Genomic DNA, 23,872 nt, shown 5'->3' with positions numbered 1-23,872 from the left:
TGTCTCGTTTTAAATGTCAGGGCCCTAGGAAGTCTACCAATGAAGTGTGGAGATACATTGAGCCTCGTAAATGGGTGTAAAACAGTGATTTATTTGCATGGCTAGCCCGATGCCGAAGCACCACTACTGAAAAAGTTGTTGGTAGCATCGGCTAACTAGCGCCAGATTTTGGAGTGCAGGGGACAAGTCGAGATGGGCTATGAGACATACGTTCACACTCGGTATCATGTTTCAATACACTTTAGGTCAATATCACACCGGAATTCTCCTTTAAATACCTTAAATCTTATAGCCTAAAGCAACACTGTCAGTCCTACCTCTAGTCTGTAGGAAGGCAAGGGTAACCCTGCAAATAACCCCTTATAACATGTAAGTTATCTGTTTACATGTTGGGCTATAGTCTTAAATTGAGTTTATATATATATATATATATATATATATATATATATATATATTGTAGCGACCGGCTGTCAATCAGGGAGTGCCCGTGCTAGGCATAACCCCGGGCACGCTCATGGTTGGCAGCCTGGTGAGAGGGGGGCGGGACCCCCGGGGAATATAGGCTACGGTTCGAGGAAGTTCTGCCTCTTTTCGGTTCTGGGCCTGACACGGGCCGCTGTGTGTTATATGCTGCATTGTGTGCTTTGGTGACAATAAACCAGTTCATGAAACTCTGGCTCTTGGTGAAACGCTACAATATATATATATATATATGTATATATATGTGTGTGTGTATATATATATATATATATATATATATATATATATATGTATGTATGTGTATGTATGTATGTATGTATGCATTGATAGCATAATACAGCCTATAAAATCCTACACAGGTTGTTAAATTCAACTCATTTTAACTCACCACATACATCAATGGAGTAAGCCTAGCTCCTGAGCAAGCTTTGAATAATGTAAAGGTCACACCTGGATTCGTGACATGCCGCTCTGTGAGCACAATAAAACAGGCCTAAATAAAAATTAATGCGTTCTGGAAAACATGTTTAAGCAGTTAAGGACCCGTATTGAGGCCCAAGCTCTTACAGTTGTCTTTTGCCAATGTTTTTTTAAAAAATGTAGTCTACCACTTTGTTGAATGGAAGAATAACCAAATAACATTGTAAAAGGTGAAATAGTCTAGGTGAAAATACGGCATAATTGTAATTTATCAAGTGACTATAGAAATTCAAAGTCATTTAGGCTACCACTTGTTTTTCCATCTTCCATTTCACTTCCAAAACAGAATAGGCCTAATGAATGAATGCACGGACCAATACCGTAGGCTACAGTATTTATTTTTTTAAGGCTAGGCCTACTTGACTTGTAGTTTGTTTAAAGCATTTTAGAGAAAATGCCAGTTCTTTGTTGGATTTGGATTGTCTTGATTCATTCAGTCCATGTCCAAGTTGGGTAGGCCTTTTGGTTTCTGACATATGGCCAAAGTGCTTCTCAAACCATTTGAATTGTCTGTCTATGTGCCAATATCATATTTTTGAAAATAGTGATGTAGGCCTATCCCAGTCATGTTTATGCTGTTAAAGAAATAAAGATCAAAATAGCAGATTGTTATGTAAAGTGAAGTCCATGCATTCATACAACAGACCATAAAGTCAAACAACCTGTTAAATTCTCTTTGGATAATCAGCTTTGGATAAACCCAGAATCTGTGGGCTATCTGAGACGTTCTGGTGTCAGTCAGATCAGACACGACCATGCAGCCTACACCGAATGCGCCTAATGGGCATATCGTCATTTGCCACTGGAGGGCAATCTTGTGTAGCGAATTAGTGAAATTATTATGCTCTAAAATTTCGCGTTGGGAATTGTAAATTCTTAGTGTAAAATGTAATTTCAGAATATTTCGAAGTGAGATAAAACATTTTTATACGGACGGTAGGCCACCGTACGATTATTGTTTAACAATTATATCACACGTAGTTACGTAATGACGTCTATGCATTCTGTTGTGTTCCGATACTGGACGTTTACTCCGGAGTAATGGCGGCGTACCGGGGATCTTCGTCGAAATGGTTCTTCACCCGGGAACAGCTCGAAAGCACGCCGTCTCGACGCTGTGGAGTAGAACCGGACAGGGAACTCTCTTATCGACAGCAAGCGGCAAACCTTATTCAAGATATGGGCCAGAGACTAAATGTGTATCCTTTTAAATGTAATTTGCTATTTGGATTTCACAGTCTTCAATGTTCGGGGAGGAGGAGGCCCAAGAGCAATGGCGGCCTAGGCCCATTTCCGAGCGGCCTCATTCGTTAAATTGTCGACTTGACGTTTATAGAAACTTTGTTTCCATACGAATTACCTCACAGTACAATACTATTTTGCACAGGAGCTATCCATGTAACTAAAACATTCAGTTTAGCTGACGGATAACGTTTAAGCGGGTTGTTGATGACAAGAAAGCTAGCCGGCTAACGTTAGCTGTCTTAGCTAACGTTGCATCGCAAGCTACTGGTTTTGTAGCGATAAAGTTCGTAAACTGCTGAGTTGGCCAGTTGCTGATTTATGGTGAAATGAACGGTGTCAACCCCTTCACAGATTTTAGTTCATTGTGGCTACGTTAGTAGATTGCATTAAATGCGGCACGCTATTAGCTGTCACTTGCTATGTCTTGCGTCATTAATATGCCGCCAGCTTGCTCGCCAGCTAGCACTAACGTTATCTAGCATACGTGACATATTTGTTGACATTGCACTAGCAGTGTAACTTACAGATATCCCGCGCACCCTAAAGTCAACTACATTTAATTTGCAGTGTTATCCATTCTCCTAGGGTAGAGTTTACCTTGTATGATCGCGAATGCAAACAAAATGAGACGTGCTGTCAATCAACGGTGGTTGCATGATTAACGCTAACGGCTATGTCGGACAGCAAGCTAATGTTAACGTAAATTGGTAATGACTATTCTGTTGGCGAAATAAAGGTAGTCTTTACAGATGTCAGTCCTTCGCTCACTATTACAACGAACTTTGCAAAGTTGTTAACGTTATGTTGTCTGGTATAAGCTTAACGATGACCTGTAGTTTTGTCCACTAGAGAGCGTCATTATGCAGAATTGGTCCCTCAATGTCACATCTTGGTTGTTGAGACCGTACAGCTTGATCCTATAGGACTGACTAGGGATATAACGATTACCGGTGTAATGGTAAACCTCGGTAAAAATGTTGACGATAACAATTACCGTTTTCATTTCAAATATCATAATTATCGCAGTTGATTACCACGGTGTGGAAACCGTGTGTTTAATCCTTCCCAGCTTTATCCGAGCCTGCTTTTGACATACAGTAGGCCCGGTACAATGGGAAAAAAACTGGTACCCTACTGATTCTATTGTCTAATTGATGGATTTAACTGCGATTCGGATTAGGCTACACCTGATTTTAAAAGGCGGAACATTTTCACCGCAAAACCTGTACTGTATCATGTGGCCACTTCGCGTCTTTTTATACTGCGATAATACCGAAAACCGTGATCATTTTGATCACTATAAGCGTGAGGTTAAATTTTCATATTGTTACATCCCTAGGACTGACCAACCCTGATTTTTTTTAAAAGAGGTATTAGATACAGATGGCAAGCCATCTATCACGATTCATGGACTCCATTGACACCTTGTTAGAGCGTGGCTGAATGGAGCTGACAGAATCTAATATAATATCTGAAAATGTTAGGGAGATAATTGGGAGCGAAATTTCACTTAAAAATATCAACAGATGCCTGGGCAATGACTAGAAGTTGAAGCCTTTATTCTGCATGAGTATTTGCTCCTGAATATGTGTCAAATGAAACTGCTAATTCTGTACTGATTTGTATTGATCCTGAATTAAGACCTGTGTCAGGTCTGTGTTAGGCTGCCTGTTCTTGTATTGCATGCCCCTCTACATTATTGTGTGCACCAGTTGCGTACATTGTGTATATCACAGACATTAAGTACAGTTTGCACCAGTTCATTCTGGCTGTTACAATGATGTACACAATTTCATGCTCGATAAGAGTTTATGTATTATTTATTTAATAGTAGATTAAGATAGACATTGAATAATAGCCATTCAAATGTTTTCCTTAACTGTATTTTTTTCAGCTCCCAACTGACAATAAATACTGCTATTGTTTACATGCATAGGTTTTATATGTACCACTCTTTCACAAAATTCCATAGAAATGTAAGTATGCCTGTTTTGCACACATTTATGCTCATTGTAATATATATATATATATATATGATCCGCTTTTAGATCATTGTGTAGATGTAGTATTAGACTTAGAGAACTTAGAGAACTAGCCTCATAGTGCTTTTTTATACCTCTTTTATAACTTCAGGGCTTAAAGTGTTCAGGCACCGTGCCTCAATTCAGGCGTGAGCTCAGCTGGTATGCTTAAGATTTGAAAATAGGCAATATTATAGACTACAGTATATATGACGTCCTCATAAATGTCTGATAACTTCAGGCACAGATATTTCTATTGCTTTAAGCCCTGTATCTTTGTTCACTTTTTATTTATTTATTTATTTATTTATTTATTTATTTTATTTTTTTCCCCTCAAAATAGATCATATCCCCTACCACCTTATTCCTGGCTGCCAAAGTTGAGGAGCAGCCGCGGAAACTTGAGCATGTCATTAAAGTGGCGCATGCCTGTTTATGCCCTCAAGAGCCTCCTCTGGATACAAAGAGTAATGTAAGTGCATCCGTCACTGCACACATAGTTTCATTCCCCAATCAATCACTCCCATTTTCACCCTCCCCTGGCAGAAGCTCTTTGCCTGTGTGCTTCTGTTTGGCTTTATGAGATCCCGGTCACAAACAACTGGCATTTGCCATTTTTGACTGGATGGGTCAGCGACCGATAGTCATAACCAGTAATGCACTAGGCATCACACGCCGACTTCAACCAACCAGGACTGCCAACTACTGTCTGTTAGTCAATGAAAGGGTTGCATTCTGGATTTGGGGTAAGAGACACATTACAAGCATCATGTAATGATTGTCTATTGAACTTCAGGCATACCTCCAGCAAGCTCAAGAGCTGGTGATACTTGAAACCATAGTGCTGCAGACTTTAGGTAAGTAAAGGTCAAACTCTGAGAAGACAGGTGGTCTCACGTGAGTGCATACAGTGTACATTGTGAATGTATTGGAGTGTTACACTTGGGTGTAGGATGCTCTTTTCCTGCCTTTTGTATCCCCCCCCCCCCCAACATCACCTGGGCATTTTGAGGTGCTGCCTCAGGTACTGCCCTTTGGACTGGTCAAACACCAGAGACCTTTCTGAGGATCCCAAGAAGACTGTCGCGTATGCACCTTTTAATTTGAATTAGGGCCATACAGAAAGCCGTGCATATTAAGCACTTTCAGCTGGGTGTTATGTTCATCTACTCCCAGTCTGTGTAACCATTTAAACCTCACACGGAGTACTGTTTTTCAACTCAACAACACCACTTTTTGTGTCACTAGTCTTCCATCATTTGAAAATTTTGCCTCGTCATCCGTTGTCTGTTGTCGTGCCCACATGCACACGGTTATGCCGTCAATATTCCATCTGGTGTGTGCTATAGACTTGAAAGAGCTGCACTTTAGTCATGTTTTAAATCAATTGATTGATACTTCTGTCTAGATATATATTTTTTTGTTGCCGTGTTTGTTGTTCAATGATCTAACACTGGCATATGTTTTTGCTTGCAGGTTTTGAAATAACAATTGAGCATCCACACACTGATGTTGTGAAATGTTCCCAACTAGTGCGAGGTAAGGTTTTCCTTCAGTTGTCTGAGTGTAGTTTTTTCTGGGACTGAATAGGACTGAAGACAGGGAAAAGTCTTTTTTCACAAATGCCTCAACAGTCATTCATTCTTTAACCCATTTACTCCTAAAATGCCTGCTAAAAACGCCTATAGAATCCTATGGCATTCTAGACTAAATAACCTTATTTCCTGAGGGTTTTCTGAAAACATACTAAAACTTGTCAACGTCTACCAAAATTTAATATCTAAGCCTCTGTAGCACCTAGAAACATGAAATAAAAAGCATGCTGCGCTACGCAGCATCCAGCGGGAGGGTCAATGTTGCGTCATGCAGCATCCAGCGCGAATGGGTTAACTCTAGATTATGCAGGAAGTGCAGTAAATTAGACAATTTTGGTGACTGGCTCTTAAAAGCTGCAGTTTTCCAAACACAATTTCAGAAAAGATTGAAGAAAAAAATCAGTTCAGCCAGTCAGTACCCACATGGCTGATAAGGATCACCTTACTTTTTTTCTCTGTTGTATGTTTGTAATTTTAGAAATTGGCAGACTTTCATTTATCTATTTTTATTCCTTCATTTCTTTCAGAAGCTAATTCTCATCCCCCTCTCTCTTCTTCTGCCACAGCAAGCAAGGATCTGGCACAGACTTCCTATTTCATGGCTACCAACAGGTTGTTATCCTGTCCCTCATTTGTTGCACTGTGACTGCACACTATAGCTTCCGTTACTGCAGGGTACCCTTGTAGTGTCCAACACCCTCCTTGCGCTGGTGGCTTCTGGAACGCCGCCCCTTCTGAAGCTTCCACCTCAGAAATGGGGGCGGGGGGTCGGGCAAGAAGGGGGCGACGGCGATCCGGGCCCCGGCTGCAGTGCGGTGTATTGTACGAGGGATCAATGTTGGCACCAAGGGGGCTGAATGCACATTGCGAAGTGTAGTGGTGCGCTTGAACCTCACGTTTGCTCGGTTACAGAGGTGCATTTGTCTTTTTAAAAAAAAGACATTGTGGTAGCCTGAGTAGCAGAAAAAGATTACACAGATGTAAACATTGCATAGAAGTCCATCTGGTAAGTACCATAAGTCTTAACTTTTTGTTTCACTTTGTAATGTTTTTTGCATTTTTATAGATTTTTATAAATAAGTGCGTGTTGAACACTATTTAGTGGAAATGTGGGAATCATTTATTTTTTTTATTTTTTAATGTCCAAGTGTTGTATTGACTTGAATTATTTATTTGTTCATGTCTGTACTTTTTTTTAAGTTGGCGCCTAACCCATTAAGGACCTATTTTTAAGATTGAAGGCCATAAGCTGTTTTAATAAACTAGCCAGTGTGATATATCTTGCATTTTGGTCTTGTAATAATATGCATTGGTTTTGTAACAGAGTCCCCAACATTGTTCGAGTCCTTAATGGGTTAGTTGTAACAGGAATTTGTGTGTTGCATAGTACAACTAGTTTAGGCGTACTGTGTGCTAGGTAGTACCAGAGATGCTTTGGTATGCATTTTCTTTCATTGAAGCCTTACAATGCCTGGACGTGCGATTCAAATTACAACTACAACTACCATTGCTGTTTTTATAGGGTTTGTCAATACTTTTGAAACACTTAAACAGTTTACACCAAAAGAAGCGTCTCATTTTTCTGCCGATTTTTATTGAATACATTCAAAGTTCTTAATTTGCCAAGATGACAATCTTCTTTTGGGTTGTCTCTGTTTACTGTGGTCAGCTGTGGGCGGGGGGATGCCATATTGGACATTAAAAGGTTGTTTTCTGTAGACAGACGGATGTTGACCTAAAAGAGCATCAAAATGAAATGTGGGCCAATCTCTTTACAGCTTCATAGGGTCAGCGCCCAGACATTGTTCTTGTTTGAAGCACAAGGGTACCATCCAATGTTTACCATCACTATATTAGTCATTGGCTATCAATGACCTAAAACAAATGGTGTGAATGTCAATGTACCTAAATTTTGACTTGCTTCTTGGTGTAGTGTGACGCTTGTGTACTCTCTCCTTTCTCATGTCACACTAGTAAGGCTTGTCTTGTGTTTTGGATTTCCTTTGTTTCGGAAGGGCTTAGTTCCTGCTGTATTTGTCTAGAGGTGAACACGTGGATGGTAGCTGTGTGGCTCCTGCCACATTTGATGTGATTACAAAACAAAAACTCCTATTTACAGAATAGTCTGAATGAATTTGCATGATCAGAACTATACATGTTATATCCACGATATCTGTGCTTATTATGCTAACACATATATGCCAAAGTTGTCCTTAATTTTGAATGGAAGTGTTTTCCTGTCATCACATGTTAGTAAGCAGTTATAAAAGTCACCATAATCTCTTATCAATGCAGAAATATATGGTCTTAAGGGGCCAAAGAATGTGTGAATTACTCCGAGTCATATATGACTAGAACAGAATGAATATACCATAAATAAATATATGTAAATAAATTATGTGCATGAAAATGTGCTAGGTCTATATTAAATACTACGTCCTTCGATATACACAAGTCACTCACAATTGAGGACACACTACTGCCATGATATTTTACTACTTCAAAACAGTTTTATGTTGAATACTGCCACTGTTATTGAATGTTGCCTTGCTGCTGTTGTAAGTATGTACAGTTTATGTGGGTTCCCCCAAACTGACGGTTCTTGCGCCCCTCTCTCCCCCTCTTGTCCGTTCTTCTCCCCCACCTGCAGCCTCCACCTCACCACCTTCTGTCTGCAGCACAAGCCTACGGTCATTGCATGCGTGTGCATACACCTCGCTTGCAAATGGTCCAACTGGGAGATCCCAGTGTCCACCGATGGGAAGCACTGGTGGGAATATGTGGACAGCTCAGTCACCCTGGAGCTTTTGGATGGTGAGACAACAGATTAGTTGTATGCACATCCAGCCTGTTTTGAGGCCAAGTGCCAGACAAAGATACACGAAAAGAGTAAAAGTATCCACACATTTGAATACAGCTCCCAGTATTAAATTTACTACAAAGACCTAAAGAAGACCCTTTTTGATTGAGATGTTGCCTTTGTAGTCAATTATATGTATCATTTTTTTTTACACCATAAAGGACCACAAATCAACAACTTTCTATTTTTCTCCCCCTCAGAACTGACCCATGAATTCCTCCAGATTTTGGAGAAGACACCGAGCAGGCTAAAGAGGATTCGTAACTGGAGGGTAAAAATCACTTCATTGAACAGAGTGTGATGGTACTTGTATGTTCTGATGTGACCGATGGTGATTGTTTTCACCTTATAATCACATTGCTTTCAAATGGACCTTGCATTAATATGACCACACTTGTGTAGAACTTACACGTGTACCTAAAGAAGTGATTACACTGGTGGGTGGATGTCGTAGTTGTGGCTGCTTAATGTCATCTGTCTCTTAAAGCATTGGTTCCCAAAGACTGGGTCGCGACCCACAGGTTGGTCGCAGGGGTCACCAGCATAGCCTAGTGACAATTTATGTTGTGTAATAGGCCTAGCTTATACCTTATATAGCTTAGGAAAGCTAACAGGTTTCTATTAGGATCTAGTTTGTTAATAGTCATGGTTTTGTCATAACTCCCTCTGTGCATTTTTGCGGGGGCGAACACGTCGCAGAGGGGATGCCAGAGCTTGGATATCTCACTCGCAAAATGAAACAATATTTCTGTCAGGCGCCTATACCATGGACCTCACAGTTGCAAAATGCAAGGGGACATGAATCAGCCTATATTTGCACAAACAATAACAGGCTCTTTAACTTGGCCTGTTAAAATCTAAAAACTATCATTTTAAATCGTAAAAAAAACCTGCTGTCAACAACTAAGCAGACATCCATGGACCAGGACATAAGGCTATTACATTTGCGTCATAGGCTGCAGATAGCCTACCGGTAGTTTCAATTGTAGATAGACCTATTCTTTAAAGTTAATAGCAGTCTCCTCACATTCCTTCTTATTTCGGATTTAAAACGCACAATAGTGCATTAGATTAGGCTATAATTTAAATTGACATTTAAACGCTATTTGCCTCTTTCCATTTCGTGAACTGTAGCTACAGTATGGTGCATTATCGTTTATCTTTCGGCTATGTTGCAGAAGCCTCTTGTTCTGATATTTATTAATTTCATATTCTTACAACATAAACACAACACCAATAAATAGGCTACAATATAAAGACTTGAGTTGTCCACGGTGTTATGGATCCATTTGTCTATAACGCAACAGGCTACAACAACATCTAGGCTATCTTTAGAAATACAGGAGCAGCTTACTATATGCTGAAGATGGATCACTGCGTAGCATGCCAAAATATCCCCAAACTCTTGGATGTACATTAAAATGGATCTTTTCGGTAGGCTAGTCATTTCCAACTTCCCAAGCTGATGGTGCTCAAAATGCAACACAACCGTGTTCAAAGCAGGATGAGGACAACCTGAGGTTGTGTGTTTATAGAAAACTGAGCTAGAATTTAACATATTTGAACATATTTAGCATTGTTTCATGAGTGTAATTGAGATTGCAGAATTGTGGGAAAACTGAGGAGTCAGTGCATCACCAAACCCTATAATAGTAGTGGGCCAGACCAGGCGCTAGATATCTATCCAACCACTTAGATATGGCACTGTAGAATGGTTATAGAAAAGTTTGAGAACCTGTGGCTTTAAACATCAACGTTTTGGGCAATATTGGTGGTTGCATGTTAGATCTGAAGTGAATTGGGTCGCGATAGTCTGTCATTTTAAAAAAAGTGGGTCCCCAGAAAAAAAGCTTGGGAACTCTGTCTTAAAGAATGAGCTGATTGTAATATGAATGTTTGGAATGAGCTGATTGTAATACGAAGTGCCATTTGGGTCTCTTCCTTAGGCGACGCAAGCTGCCAAAAAGCCCAAAGCAGACGGCCAGGTGACCGACGGCAGCGGCACTTTCACGTGTCCATCCCTGTCGCAGGATCATTCCCTGGTTGATGCCATTCCTGGCGTGTCTGGAGACGTGGCCTTCTCCAAGGCCTCGTTTCCTGTCGGCCTGTCGGGCAACTCCGGGGGCCTCTCCCTAGATGCTCTCACCGGCGTGGGGGGCACTGCCTACACGTACACGGCCCCGAGCGACTGGCCTCAGGACCAGGGCCACTCGGACCCTCTAAAACCGGACACCCTGGGTCTCCAGCAGGGGGCAGCACCGTTGCTGCCCCAGCACGGCCCCTCCTCCTCGCACCCGCACCGACCCGACAAGGGTGCCGAGTTCAACCCCATCAAACACGAACACAAGGCCGGCGGAGGGGCCAAACACCAGCCGCCGGTCTTTCCCGCACCCGCACCTCCACCACCTCCCACCGTCAAGATGACTCTGGACAAGTACCGCGAGAAGCAGGCGGCCGAGCTGGCTGGGCAGAAGCGCCGGCATGAGCAGCAGCAGCAGAGCTTGGAGCAGGAAGGTCGGGACGCGTACAGTAGCGCCGCCCTGCAGACTGACCACCGCAAGCATCTGCAGGCCCACCTGCACAGCCAGCTGCCGGGTCCCGGCAGCAGTAGCCTGTCCACCGCGTCCCCTCTGAAGATGAAGCTGCCCCTCCCTGGCCAGGAGAGGTCTCAGAGTGGCGGCAACAACGGCGGAGGGGACCGGCGTGAAAAAGGCGCCTCGCTGAAGCTGCGCCTCCCGATCCCTGCCCCGGGCGAGAGGAGTGGCTCAGGCAGCAAGGAGGAGCTCAAGATGAAGATCAAAGTGTCGTCGGAGCGGCACAGCTCCTCGGACGAGGGTGCTGCCAAGAGCAAACATTCCAGCCCGCTGGTGGTCAAGGAGAAACACCGGGACCGGGAGCACTCGGGCCACCGGCACCACCACAAGCATGGGCACTCGCATTTCCACGTGCACAGCGGCAACGGCCGAGGGGCCCACGAGGGCTCAGGGTCCGGAGGCGCCCTCCTCCGCAGCCCCCTGGGCCTCGCCGCCGACGGGTTGACCATGATGGCCCCCAGCGCCTCAGCCACTGCCACCTCAGCGTCCTCCAGTTCCTCCTCCTCCTCGCGCAAGAGGGGCTACCCCGAGAGCAGCCACAACCACCACTCCTCCAAAAAGAACAAAAGCTCCAAGGGCAGCTCAGGTAGTTCCTCTCATTGTTGCTCTGTTGCTCAGCAGGTGTGTGTGTCGTCTCTCTCGCAGCTCTGTTCTTAACCTTCCCTTCCCTCCTCCCTCCTCCTCCCTCCTCCTCCTCCCTGTCACGCAGCTGGAGGCCTGCGGACGTCCCAGCAGCACCCTGGCGACATGGGACAGGAAGCCGGCGGGGAGCCGCGGGCCTGAGCGCGTCGAACAGCCACCAGCTCGCGTCGGTGAACTACAGAGACACTTTTTCACGTGCTTGTCTCGCTGTTGAGCGCCCCCAAGGAATGAACGCCTGAAAGCCACCAGTGGGAGAAGAAACGGGGATGTAGAAAGGAGAAAAAAAAACAATAGAAAGAATAAGAGAAAAGGCTACTTCAATATAGATGTTTTTCTCTTACTGGAGAACTAATGAGAAAAAAAAAGAGATTGCTGATCTTTGGTTTCCTTGGCAATGTCACCCTGGTCTCCCCTTCTCTGTGTATGTTGTTGCTGGTCTCCTACAAAGCCCTGTCAGTGGGTTGTGGAGAGAAGGCATTGGGGGGGGGGGGGGGGGGCATTCTAATTCAGATGGATTTAAAATCTCCATAGACGCTAGAAGATGATTGGGAGTTGAATTCTAAATACTTAAAACTGAATGATGCAACAACTTTGTTTTTATTTTTATTTTCATTTATAATTTAAGCTATCTCCACAATTGTAATTCATAAATACTATTAGGCTCTTCCAAAAATGACCTATTTCCTGTTCTGAAAGTGGATGTTTGTGTGTGTGTGTGTGTGTGTGTGTAAATGTTTGAGTCAGTGAGGGCATGAATGATGTCTTTCGTTTCTATACTGTATGTATGATCTGCATGTTTCAATCAAAGGGATGAAGAATGATAGACTGCTGTTTACAGGAAGTGGAGATAAATGTACATACATTTTTGTATGCTTAAAAGTGATAACATAAATACTCAGGTTTGGAACTGCTTGTAAGTATAACAAATCGTGTGTGTGTATGAGAGAGCACACAGATATGTGCGCCTGTATGTATGTGAATGAAATAATGAAAAAAAAAAAAAAGACTATTATAACTTGATAAGAATCCATTCTTTGATTCTGACTGCAGCATTCCAGTGACGTGCTTATAAGCCTGTATTCTCTGCATGGGCGGCCAGCGAGGACCCACCGTGCTTAACCAATCACCTGGCTTGTCAGAGGCCTTGCAGTTTTGTCCTTTTCCTTCCCCAAGGTGACTTTAAGCTGGATGCCAAAGGTTGTGCCTCAAAAGAAGAGAAATTAAGAGGACCCTAAAGTTTACATAACCTTTGCTGTGAAGTGCATTTAAAATCTCTCGGCTTCAAGCTGTAGCCTATAGGTGCGACACTGTAAATCAATAATGGAAAAATTTAGGATTACCCTTGTTAAGTGCAGACGCATGAAGAGATTATTTGGGAATTTAATCAGTGTTGAAACCATGGAGTTTTAAAATAGTTTTACTTTTCCATGTCATGCATTCCTGCAATATGCATTATTTTGATTGTGGGGTGAAGGTTATTTCTGTAAACGAGTCATTTACTTCATTGAGCAGAATTTGTACATGAGGTCAAGAACTGCAGATTGTTACTTTATTCAAGGGCACAGAGTTGGAGGTTTATATACAGTGGAACATATCAACATCCAGTCAAGTCTGCCCCCTCCACTACCCTCTCAGTTAAGTTGTACAAATAAATCCCAAGGTTTCCACTACATGAATTTTGAGTGTGTGAGAGAATTTTTGACATTAATACACAATCATATAACAAATTAAGTTTGGCACCTAGGGTAAAAAATACCATAGTTTTACTGTTCCTTTGTCAGCTAAACCTGGACAGTTAAAATATTTGAAAAATCGGCTTCAATTTTATTATTCGGTCTGATATATTGAATGATAAAGATAATTGGTCAATACTCCTGTACAGCTGTGTTTGTACATTTTAATGCAGTTTGTTTTTGATTGTAAGGCATTTTGTAATTTACATTCCAACGTAGCATTAATCTGAAATGGCGAATCAAATCAATTTGTCTGGTGAACAGGGATGTTTAGTCAAACCATCGTCCATGCATAATGAAGGGATGTTCCAATAGCTGCTCTGCAGACGGTCTCAGATGCTGATCACTGCAAAACAATAATCAAGATCTTTAATGTTCTCTATCCAGGTGTTTCCTGCTTTCTAAATGTTTTATCTAAGACAAGACAAAAAAAAAAGAAATCACTAACCTTGTCAGACATGCTTGTACAAAATGTTTCGCATGTTTGGAGAAGTTGTCAGGCAAAGATGGCATCAGCCCTTGTCGAGCCCCTATGTAGAATAAAGCAGCCATCTTGTCCATGTGAGTCAGTGGCGGTTTGCCAGTAGCCATCTCAAACACAGTGCAGCCAACACTCCAGATATCCGACTTCCGACCATGCCCAGTCTCATTAATCACTTCCGGTGCCATCCAGTAGGGCGTACCGTGTGCAGACTTCAGAAGGTTGCCGTGACTGCCGGTTTGGTTGAGATGGCTAAGCTGGCGGGCACAGCCGAAGTCGATGAGCTTGACCACACCAGTGGGCATGAGCATAATGTTGTTCCCCTTCAGGTCTCTGTGGATGATTCTGTTGCTATGTAAGTAGGCCACCCCCTCCAAGATCTGCTGGGTGTAGATGGCAAACACCCTTTCCGGTAAGGGACCGAAACGATGAAGAACACTGGCAATGGATCCTCCAGGGACGTACTCCATGAATATGCTGATGATGCTCTCGCTCAAAGAGGTGCCTAGGAAACCAACAATGTTGGTGTGGTGGAGGCTTTTCAGCAGGTCCACTTCTCTTTGGAGGGAGCCATACTCCTTATCTGCCGTCTCCTTGTCCATGGCATCCAGAATTACTTGTTTCACGGCAATAAGCTGCCCCTGGCTAGTCAGACCACAGTAGACCTTAAAAGTGAAGGAGAGAAATTTAACAAGCAAACATGACTCGGAGAGAACATGCCCCCAATATGACCTCACCTGAACTGCACCTGTTATCAAATAATGCTCAGACACTCAGCTGTCCAGTAATTGGAGTTTAACCTCCTGCATAGGCTACGTGCACCAAAGGCTCTCTGTACGCTCGTTTGTTTCCGGTGGAGACAGGTGTGTTTGAACCTGCTGCTATTGGTAATGTAATTAGAGTCTACACGGACCTGGTTGGGTGTTGTATTAGGGAATCAGCACGTTAAGATAAAGAAGGATTAATGCGGGTCTTGAAATTGTTGTTATTGGGCAAAAAAAGATATTCAGTGTCCAAGTGAAGATGTAAGGAGCAGAATATAACACAAGATGCTGTTACAACACAGTTAACTCTACTGGAAATAAATGAGCATACAGGAAAAGTCTTCCGTGCACGTAGAATGGTAGTAACATCACTTACTGTTCCATATGCCCCTCTACCCAGGACTTCTCCTTTTGTCCATGTGATGGCTCCATCGTCATAAGACCCTTCCATGTTGACCACCCCTCTGGCCTGTGAGTTAAGCATAGGTGACATGCATGGATCACATTAATTTATCAAAGGGATGATATTGATATTCAGTCAACACCATGAGTTTGAACGTGTACCTTGTGGAACGTTTGTTGGGTCAACAGTGGAGCTTCTTTTCTGTGCCCGTCAACTCTGGTGTTCTCGGAATGGTCAGTTTCTATTTCTTTCTCCTCCAGTGATATCAACTCATCCACCAGGCACTGCATCAGCTCATCTGTAAGAGGTTCGTCCTCTTCTTTATCCCCATATGTCTGAAATAGAGGCAGGCATGTTCGCTCCTTTGTGCTTGATGTCCAACTGTTGACTTTTCCCTGTGCAGACCATTCTTGTGAACTAATAAAGTCTGGACTTTGATTACATTCAGTGTTCGGATCAACCTTCACCTCAGGTTCTTCATGGACTTCCTGATTGCTCCCTGTGAGCTGAGTGGAGGCTTTCCTTTTCTCAGCAGAAGTGCCAAGATATTTTCCTTGCAACTGATTGCCAAGCATAGGGGCCAGGGAGCTAGATTGAGATAGAGCTTCTTGAATTATTGATAATACATGCGCTTTTTGTGTTTGATCTTCACTTTCAGTAGCCTCTATTTCTTCATTTACCTCAACAGATGATATAACCTCTGGCTTCCTTGTGCTGCTGGCATGATTTGGATTGGAAAATGATTCAGTGTTGTCTATTTTCAAAGATAGTACATTGCAAGGCTGTCCTGTGGCTACAGTCTCCCTATTTCTTTTCGGTTTATTCTTATCAGCCTGTTTCTTTTTCTTTCTCTCCACTTTTTTGGGACACCTGTTCTTGAAGTTTTGGATCTGGTCCTTGATTGGTGGAGCTGACTGCACCTGCCTCTCTCTGTCAGAGGACCTTGCCACTCTGAGTTTGTCATACAGCGGGGTTGCGAACATCTCAAAGATGGCCGGCCCATTGTCTCCGTGCATGATCTCGTGAAACATGTCATTGTACGTTACATAATCCACAGCTGATTTAGCCTTGGGTGGTCCTACAATCTCCGTATTGGGGAGGTGTTTGGTCCTATTCTGGTCCTTTTGGTTGAGTTGCTTTTGACTTTGTGACCTTATATTACTCAGACGTTTCTTGTCAGCACTACCCCTTCTGGGCTTTACTGACTCCGTAACTCGTTTTCGAGTGCTTGCTTGTGCTGTGTGTGTGTGAATACCTTTAGACATATTTTTGTTGACTAAATCAGATTTTCCATCTTGACACTTTACATGGAATGGAACGGTTGGATTTTTCCTACTCTGGTTTTTACATGCCAAGACATTAAAAGAATTATTAGTTTGGAAAGGAGTGCTTCCCTTTCTGTCAATCTTCAGTCTTACCATCTGACTGTTGGCTCCAAGCACATGTTCGTCCTTTGACAATATGACATTTACAGTTGGAACAAGAAGAGGCTCAGTACCAACTCCCACACCGTGTGAGTTTTCAGTTATGACGTCATACACTGGAGTGTCCTCAGTTGTGGAATGTGACTTTGAATGTGATTGCTCTGCCCTGCATGCCTCTGATGAAGGATTTTCAAAGCAGACCACCTTCTGCTTAGCTTGTGCCTCATCCGCATAGTCAATCTGAGGGTCTTTGTCACCCTGTGCTGTTTCAGTCTTAACGTCTGTATGCTGAAATTCACAGTTTTCCTTGTCAAACAGAGATATGACACAAACACCTTCCTCAAACATCACACCAGTAGACTCACCATACAGACTGGGTTGTCCTGGGTTTGCTGCACACTCAAACACACATGAGTCCTGATAATCCACCAGGCTCTCTTGATCACAATTGTCCCTATTAGTGTCCTCTCTACCCAGTGGCCCTTGTCTACCACTGGCACAGCTTCCTTCTCTATCCTCTCTGGCTGCCTTTTCTGTCTTGCCTGAGGGGTCAGAAGATGGAGGAAATAATCCAATAGGTTTGAGTGGACGTGGTGCGCGAAGAAATGATACTTGAGGGATATTTCGGCACCCTCTCTTCAATGGAGCCAAAGTTCTTGGAGTCCTGATTTTCCCTGAATCTGGAGAACCCTGCAAGACATTTTTCTTAAATATAAATATCAGTCATCACTGATAACCTTCAGTGGAAAACATTTTTCAGGAGTTAATAATTACCTTCTGACCCCATTCATCAGTCTCTTTGGAGTTTGTCAATCCTGCAAATAATATAGATGACTTTTCACATGTGGAACAACTGGTTCCTAAAATGTTATCTATGAACACAGTCACTGAACATTTTGGGCTGCTCAACATGAAAAAGATTTACGTACGATTGTGAATGTTAGTCCGCACTTGTAGAAGGGAACTTGCACCAAGGAAAGGCTCCATGATGGTTGGTGCAGACCGGCTAAGCAGCGATGACTGTGGAGCCGGGGAGGCTGGAGGAACAGGCTTGGTGCTCATGTCTGTCCAGCTTGCAGCTGATATGCCATTGGGCTCTGTATTCCGCAGCATAGTGGTATTCATAATATCTAACTTCGGAAGAAGTTTCGTTCGACTGAGGGGAAACGGTGAAGAAGAGAGTTCAGATATTCAAGTAAACCAGAGGTAGAAATGTTCTCTCTGTTAATGGGAATCTACTATTTCTATACAAGCCAGTCTAATATTTTCCTCTTAATGTTCATGATGCCGTGCCATCTGATTATTTTCATTACATCCTTAACTCCAACAGACAATTTGTCTAACCGACCTTAAATATAAAGTCCCACAATTTAGTGACTTAAATAAAAAAGGGTCTGAGAAACTGCGCATCTAGGCAGCAAAGTGATCGTCATATATTACTGTTTTCTCATCAGAATTGCGGATCTTCAATGAAATTTGAATATATATTTAATTTTAAGTTGACTCTGACGTCATTGTAGTCACAATAGACAAAGGACTTGTAGATACAAAGGACAATTTTACCTACAAAAGAAGTAAACTACAGTCTGGTCCAAAATATGTCATTACTTTGTCAAAATATGTCACTTTGTCATGACATTATTTACGTATTATCTTTTAGCGTGAGGTAAAATATGACAAAACTACCAACTACCTCACAGTACTTTTTATCCAGTATTTTGGTTCAATAACAAACCCAAACTCTTCATTATATTCAAGCATGCTGCGTACTGTAACCTGTTCATTCATGCTCAAGGCAGTCCAGAGGAACTTGGCATTACAAAACAGCAATACAGAGGAGCAGTGAGCTCCTTTCAGCAACAAGAGATCAACAAACAAAGGTCTGTTTCACCCACGAGTCTCTCCCCCTGTGCCCCTGACTCTGCCCTCTTCAGCTCTTCTGTACACTGTTCTGGGATAATAGCTCACCTTTGAAACAGGGACAGGCATGCTGGTCAGGTAACAGGATATTTCTGTCCTGTGTTTGTCAAAACCAACACTGAACAGTGCACAACACTGTAAATAACAGCATGTCGTTTGTTAAGAAATTAAAAAATCCTGAGTGGATCACGCTGCCTCTTCAGTAATTTTCACCTTTTGAATGTGAGCTTCAGTGTTGGTTTTGAGAATTTTTTTCTGTTTGGAGCCTACGCACCACCACTAGTATTATAGCCTAAAATGTGCGGATTCATTCTTTCATAATGAACCTGTGTTTGTGGCACAGTAAAAATAAGATGCAATGCATCGCAACATTTTCTAACAGCCTGATGATGACTTTCCTGTTTATTCTGTGTTTGCTGTTGACTCTTGTGGGTGTGTTTGAGGTGTGTTACTACTGTTTGTGTTTGTAACTTGTTTCTTGTGAGTTGACCCACCTGTTCTCCTTCCTCCCAACCTGGTCAGCATGTCTCATCTCCCTTGGTGTGCCCGGGCTACTCCTGGTAAACTTCGGGATCTTCTTATCTGTGGGACAAGTAACACAGGCTCAAGTTTTAGGTCAGGTCAACAGGGATGACAATGATCACTTCAGTCGTGGCTGTTCAGGTACTGAATCTTGCACATAATCTTAACGGGATACAAACTTGACTAATAATATGAGAAGAATATATTACCTGAGAAAATTACTACTATTTATTGCGCTACAAATTGACATTAGACCTCATCTCAAGTAATAAAATGTAGTTTGAGGTACCTTAGAAAGTGTAAAGACTAAAAAGTATTCTACCATTTATTCTTACATCTTAAAACATACTGTAAATGACATAGGCATACATCAATTCAACAACCAGGATTAGATACTTGAAAGTTTTATGATCTTTTATCATCTTATCACATGAGCATAGTGCAATCTGTTACTAAGCATTACTTACAGTGACTGACAAAGAGCAGATAAACACCACATCTGCTACCTGTTGCCCAACCTGCTTGTCCGGAGGATGAATGGTCAGTGTTCAGTTACACTCACAACTCACAGAGACACTGTGTTCCCTGCCTCACAGCTACTCGTTTCAGTGTGACAGGAGTCAAGCAGGCTCTCTCTACCTCCCGTGTCTGCTGACCCCGGGGGGGGAGGAGTGCTTTAACTCACCGGGAAGGACCCAATCAGCTAAGATGGACACACCCCTCCTCTTTGTCCCTGACCATCTGCAAGATGGTCTGTATAGGGTGGGTTTGGTTATATAGTAGCTGAGCAAATGACAGGGATGTGTGTGTGGGGGTGCTTACCTTGACTGTTTATTTGGTGCTGTTCTGACAGGGGCCCACCATCCAAACACTGAAGTTGACTCTGTAGGAAAGAATGTTGTGTTGTTGAGTAACAAGTATGCCATTGCTAACTGACAATTATCAGGGACTGTAGCATGCATTATGACTCCTTCATTATAGACTTCTTAAAGACGGATTAACTTGAATCTTAATTGAATTGATTATCTTACAATATTAGAAAAACTTGTCTGTTATGTAATACAATTTTATAGAGATTTTGGGCATCACCAAAATGAGATGAGAATCATTCAGACATAAAAACCTTTTTGAAAACACTTGGGCTTTAACTCCAACTTAGGCAGTAGATGTGTTACACTGAATTCCACCTCAGCCAGTCAGCCATTATTCAGTCACCCTTACAGAAATAGGTTTCTGGCAAACAGTTGCGGTTAACTTTTGGCAATGTTGCAGCAAATTTGCAGCAATGTCATATGTAAATTAGGTGGCACTGGTACAACATTGGCAAACCTGGCAATATTTTCTAGTGAACTCATTTGTTTCCCACAAATCACCCACAAGTTTGCTGCAAATCTGCCACAAACATTTCATTTTTGAAAGGCTTTTCGGACACAATTTCATTTTATATTCTGTACAAGCTTACAAACTGACAAACACTGTGAGTGCATTTTCCTCATGATTAAACGCTGGAATAAGCCATAAACAAGAGTTGATGCCTTACCTCAGAAATGCCAGATGTCTGCTCAAGGACACCACAGGGCGTGAAGCAACATGAGATACTCTCAGAGGATTCCTCATGATCCACCATCTCCAAGGTCAGGTACATGACTGCTATATGACAGAAGGGGTGATACTGTTTAAATCAAGAGACAGAGACAGCAGTGTGTAGCACCTGGAATTCCTGTTATCTCACAGTACCTTGCCACTGGTGGGCATCCATTATCATCTGCACCAGCTCCTCTCTCAATAAGCAGTTAATTTCATAGGCGTACTGCAGTGCGGAGTAACCCCTATGGTCACATACCTCCAGGTGACTGGGATAAGGAGACAAGAGAGATTCTAAATGACATAGAATGGGGAATAAAGGAAACAAACGTTTATGGTAATATGTTGCACTGCCCTGTATGTTTTACTTACGCAGAAGCGGTCAGTAGCTCCTCCACTACTCCCAGTGGATTGTGTTCCCACGGTAGACGTATGTCCAGACTTTCAAACAGGTCAACATCTCTCACAGCTAGCATGAGAGGGGTTAGCCCATCCCTGTTTGGTGCATTCACGTCCACACACTTGTTCTGAGCCTTGGAGAGACACATTAATGTGACAACTAGAAATGTTTCACCAGATCAACATAAGTACCAGAATCACCACAGATTACAATGTGAGTAATTTAGTCATCTAAAGAAAGTACTGTAGGCCAATTTCTACAAAAAAAAAAAAAAATATATATATATATATATATATATGAAGAGTTCAGATGCAAAACCCTCTAAATCCGTCTGACCACTTTTCTTTTAAATGAGCATTTAAATTCAGGCTCCTATAGGTTTTTGCCTATAAATCGATATTTCAGACCAGGAAGAGAGTGGTATTTGGTGGGTTTAGAAGTTAAATTATTTGATTAGCGTATACTATGTGTGGAGAGCATCCCCTCACCATCTTTATCTCATTTTTGACATAGGTGGCATTTAGAGGCTTTTGCATCTGAACCCTTCATATATATATATATATATATTTCAATATAAGATGCAAAATGCCAGTAAACTAAAATGGTTTGCCTTGCCATGTCTGATAGCATTATTAGCATCATACGTAGAAACAGACAGGCGAGATAACAAAGTGTTTGAGCTTTATCTCGTACCAGCCAGTGCTGCAGCAGGTGGAGGTTCCCCTGCCAGCAAGCCTGTCGGAGTTGTGCCTGGGGAGGCAGCGGCCTGAACATGGCCAACAGCAGCTCCTCTTGGAGCTCGGGATGGCACACATGCATAGCTGTCTGGTTGCTCTGGTTACACAGCGTGACATCGGCTGCATGCTCCAGAAGGGTGTGCATTATCTGGCATGTACAAAACAATAATATGACATGTTACCACCATCACAACACTGAACAAGTGCAGTATACAGTACTTAATTCTTTATCTTTTTGGTTAATTAAGTGATCATTGCTGTTTGGAGGTGACGTCATTTGACATTGACCTTACTTGATTAAAAGACCCAAACAACAATAGGGAAAAAAACCCTCGTTTCCCTGTTGGCCCAAGCAATTCTATACAGTCAGGTGCTTGTTTTGTTACCAAAGCCCAATGGATTCATTGTTATGTATACAGATTATGTAATTAATTCCCTAATGTACATAAGTCATGTGTATAGCGACTTTAACAGCCACACATTATAAATTCATTCTACTGTATTCACATCTAACTGTTTAAGTTTGATTTCACATTTTTTTCCATGAATTAAAAGATTACATATGGCTACTACACAACCACACTCACTTTTACTTACACACACACTCTCACTCTCTCTCTCTCTTTCTTACACACACACACACCCACAGACACACTCACTTTTACCACCACACTAAGAGCTATCAGACCACTATCCATTTCCATCCAATTTCCCAACAACCCACTGCTTTTTATTAGTGCAGCTGCCACTGGGCTGTAGATCCATTCCCAGATAAGCCCATTTTACCCATCTCTCCCTCGGCACCCCTTACCCTGTGCAGGCCCCTCTGGCAGGCACTGATAAGCGGTGTGGAGCTCTCTGCATTGTGTGGACGGTCCACCTCCTCCCAGTGCCCGAGCTCCAGCCGCGAGACCACCGCCTCCAAGTCCTCCTTCAGATCCATCTTCAAAGAGCTGTTGTCCCTCTATGCCTTCGTGCTAAGATAACGCTCTGTGGTGCGGTGAACACAGCAGGAGTCGGAACCTTTAGTCTTCCAAATTTTGAGTCACACAAGGCTTATTCTGTGATCTCATGCTCTGCTAGATTCTTGATGAAGAGCTACACTTGTGCACTGATGATGTTACACCTGCTCTATTGTTTGTTTAATCTATGACCTCATCAGCCTAATATATGCTGGACCTGTTTATGTAGTCTAAGCTTGTTGTCATGAGTCTCAGGTGAATGGGACAATCCCCAACAGGGCACATTCACAAGGGGGGCCCAGCAGACTATCTGATAGTAATTTTCCACAATGAAACACAATGGTGTTCAGATTCTTTGCAATGTGGCTTTGACTGAATGAACACACTTGAATGGCTTAACAGTGACATTAGTGAAAGCATTGCACACGGTTTAATGATTGACAACTGAACATACATGCTTGCAAAATAAGTTTAAAAACATTCTTTATGAGTGTTTTTTTCTCTTAACAACTATGTGCAAAAGCATTAAGGTCAGGTTAAGTTCAGCTAAAAAATGTTTTGTCAGGTTAGAAGGCACTCACCTTCTGTCTTCTATCAATCACGTGGCATCTTGCCTCATGAAACTTCCAGAATATTCAAACTTGAGCTTATCCTGCACATTAAAAAACGACACATAGTATGACTATGAATCCAGCATTTTACATTGCAGTTTACACCTGGAATGTCAAACTGCCTCCAGCAGTCATCTGTTCTATTTTCTCCTACAGAGTTTACATTCCGTTGCCAAGGAGATAGCCGAGCAGACAGACCATGAAACAAACGACCCTCTGATTTGTTGAAGTTACTTATTAAGGCCGCCTTGTACAGGTCATTTTCCAAATGTTTTAGTTTGTCAAATATGTTGATGGTTTTAGTTAGGCTCATTTAGGCTGTTATGAATGCTTAATTGTAAACTCAACACAAGCAACAGGATGTATGCTTAAAATAACAAACTAACTGTAGGCTATTATTTGTTTGTTTGTCTA

General features: G+C 42.4%; 2 protein-coding genes across 6 annotated transcripts; one reads left to right on the top strand and one right to left on the bottom strand.

Moving 5' to 3' along the window:
* Positions 1-1,945: 1,945 nt before the first annotated feature.
* Positions 1,946-13,593, top strand: ccnt2a (cyclin T2a). Of its 5 annotated transcripts, none has more exons than XM_042084725.1 (10): positions 1,951-2,159; positions 4,100-4,181; positions 4,570-4,698; positions 5,023-5,083; positions 5,703-5,765; positions 6,388-6,433; positions 8,472-8,635; positions 8,882-8,952; positions 10,628-11,861; positions 11,985-13,593. In XM_042084725.1, exons 1-10 carry the CDS (start codon positions 2,002-2,004, stop codon positions 12,056-12,058), a joined length of 2,082 nt encoding a protein of 693 aa, XP_041940659.1. In that variant the 5' UTR covers positions 1,951-2,001; the 3' UTR covers positions 12,059-13,593. The 5 variants fall into 5 exon arrangements, 4 of the variants coding, with proteins under 4 accessions (XP_041940659.1, XP_041940658.1, XP_041940661.1 ...); XM_042084724.1 differs by having other exon boundaries at positions 6,349-6,433; XR_006030239.1 differs by lacking the exons at positions 8,882-8,952; positions 10,628-11,861; positions 11,985-13,593 and having other exon boundaries at positions 1,946-2,159; positions 6,388-6,827; positions 8,472-8,608.
* Positions 13,453-23,567, bottom strand: map3k19 (mitogen-activated protein kinase kinase kinase 19). The gene is made up of 14 exons (XM_042084720.1): positions 23,429-23,567; positions 22,697-22,875; positions 21,842-22,033; positions 21,121-21,281; positions 20,902-21,017; positions 20,705-20,814; positions 19,987-20,047; positions 19,137-19,224; positions 17,652-17,878; positions 17,497-17,537; positions 15,460-17,412; positions 15,272-15,364; positions 14,099-14,796; positions 13,453-13,996 (listed from the first exon to the last, which is right to left on the bottom strand). The coding sequence occupies exons 2-14, from the start codon at positions 22,826-22,828 to the stop codon at positions 13,921-13,923; spliced, it is 3,948 nt and encodes a 1,315-aa protein (XP_041940654.1). The 5' UTR covers positions 22,829-22,875; positions 23,429-23,567; the 3' UTR covers positions 13,453-13,920.
* Between the last annotated feature and the right edge of the window lie 305 nt (positions 23,568-23,872).

This window comes from Alosa sapidissima, chromosome 2, assembly GCF_018492685.1.
Source record: "Alosa sapidissima isolate fAloSap1 chromosome 2, fAloSap1.pri, whole genome shotgun sequence".
Lineage (NCBI taxonomy): Eukaryota > Metazoa > Chordata > Actinopteri > Clupeiformes > Clupeidae > Alosa > Alosa sapidissima.
The sequence above is the reverse complement of the archived record's forward strand: the minus strand, read 5'-3'. Positions and strand labels throughout refer to the sequence as shown.

Excerpts from the sequence above, each read along its gene's own strand:
- map3k19 (XM_042084720.1), bottom strand. The coding sequence starts at position 22,828 with ATGGATCTGAAGGAGGACTTGGAGGCGGTGGTCTCGCGGCTGGAGCTC. Across the intron at positions 21,018-21,120 it reads GAGCTACTGACCGCTTCTGC|TCACCTGGAGGTATGTGACC; the intron begins GTAAGTAAAACA and ends TCCTTATCCCAG. Across the intron at positions 20,815-20,901 it reads GGATGCCCACCAGTGGCAAG|CAGTCATGTACCTGACCTTG; the intron begins GTACTGTGAGAT and ends TCTGTCATATAG.
- ccnt2a (XM_042084724.1), top strand. The coding sequence starts at position 2,002 with ATGGCGGCGTACCGGGGATCTTCGTCGAAATGGTTCTTCACCCGGGAA. Across the intron at positions 4,182-4,569 it reads TCACAAAATTCCATAGAAAT|ATCATATCCCCTACCACCTT; the intron begins GTAAGTATGCCT and ends CCCTCAAAATAG. Across the intron at positions 6,434-8,471 it reads TATTTCATGGCTACCAACAG|CCTCCACCTCACCACCTTCT; the intron begins GTTGTTATCCTG and ends CCCCACCTGCAG.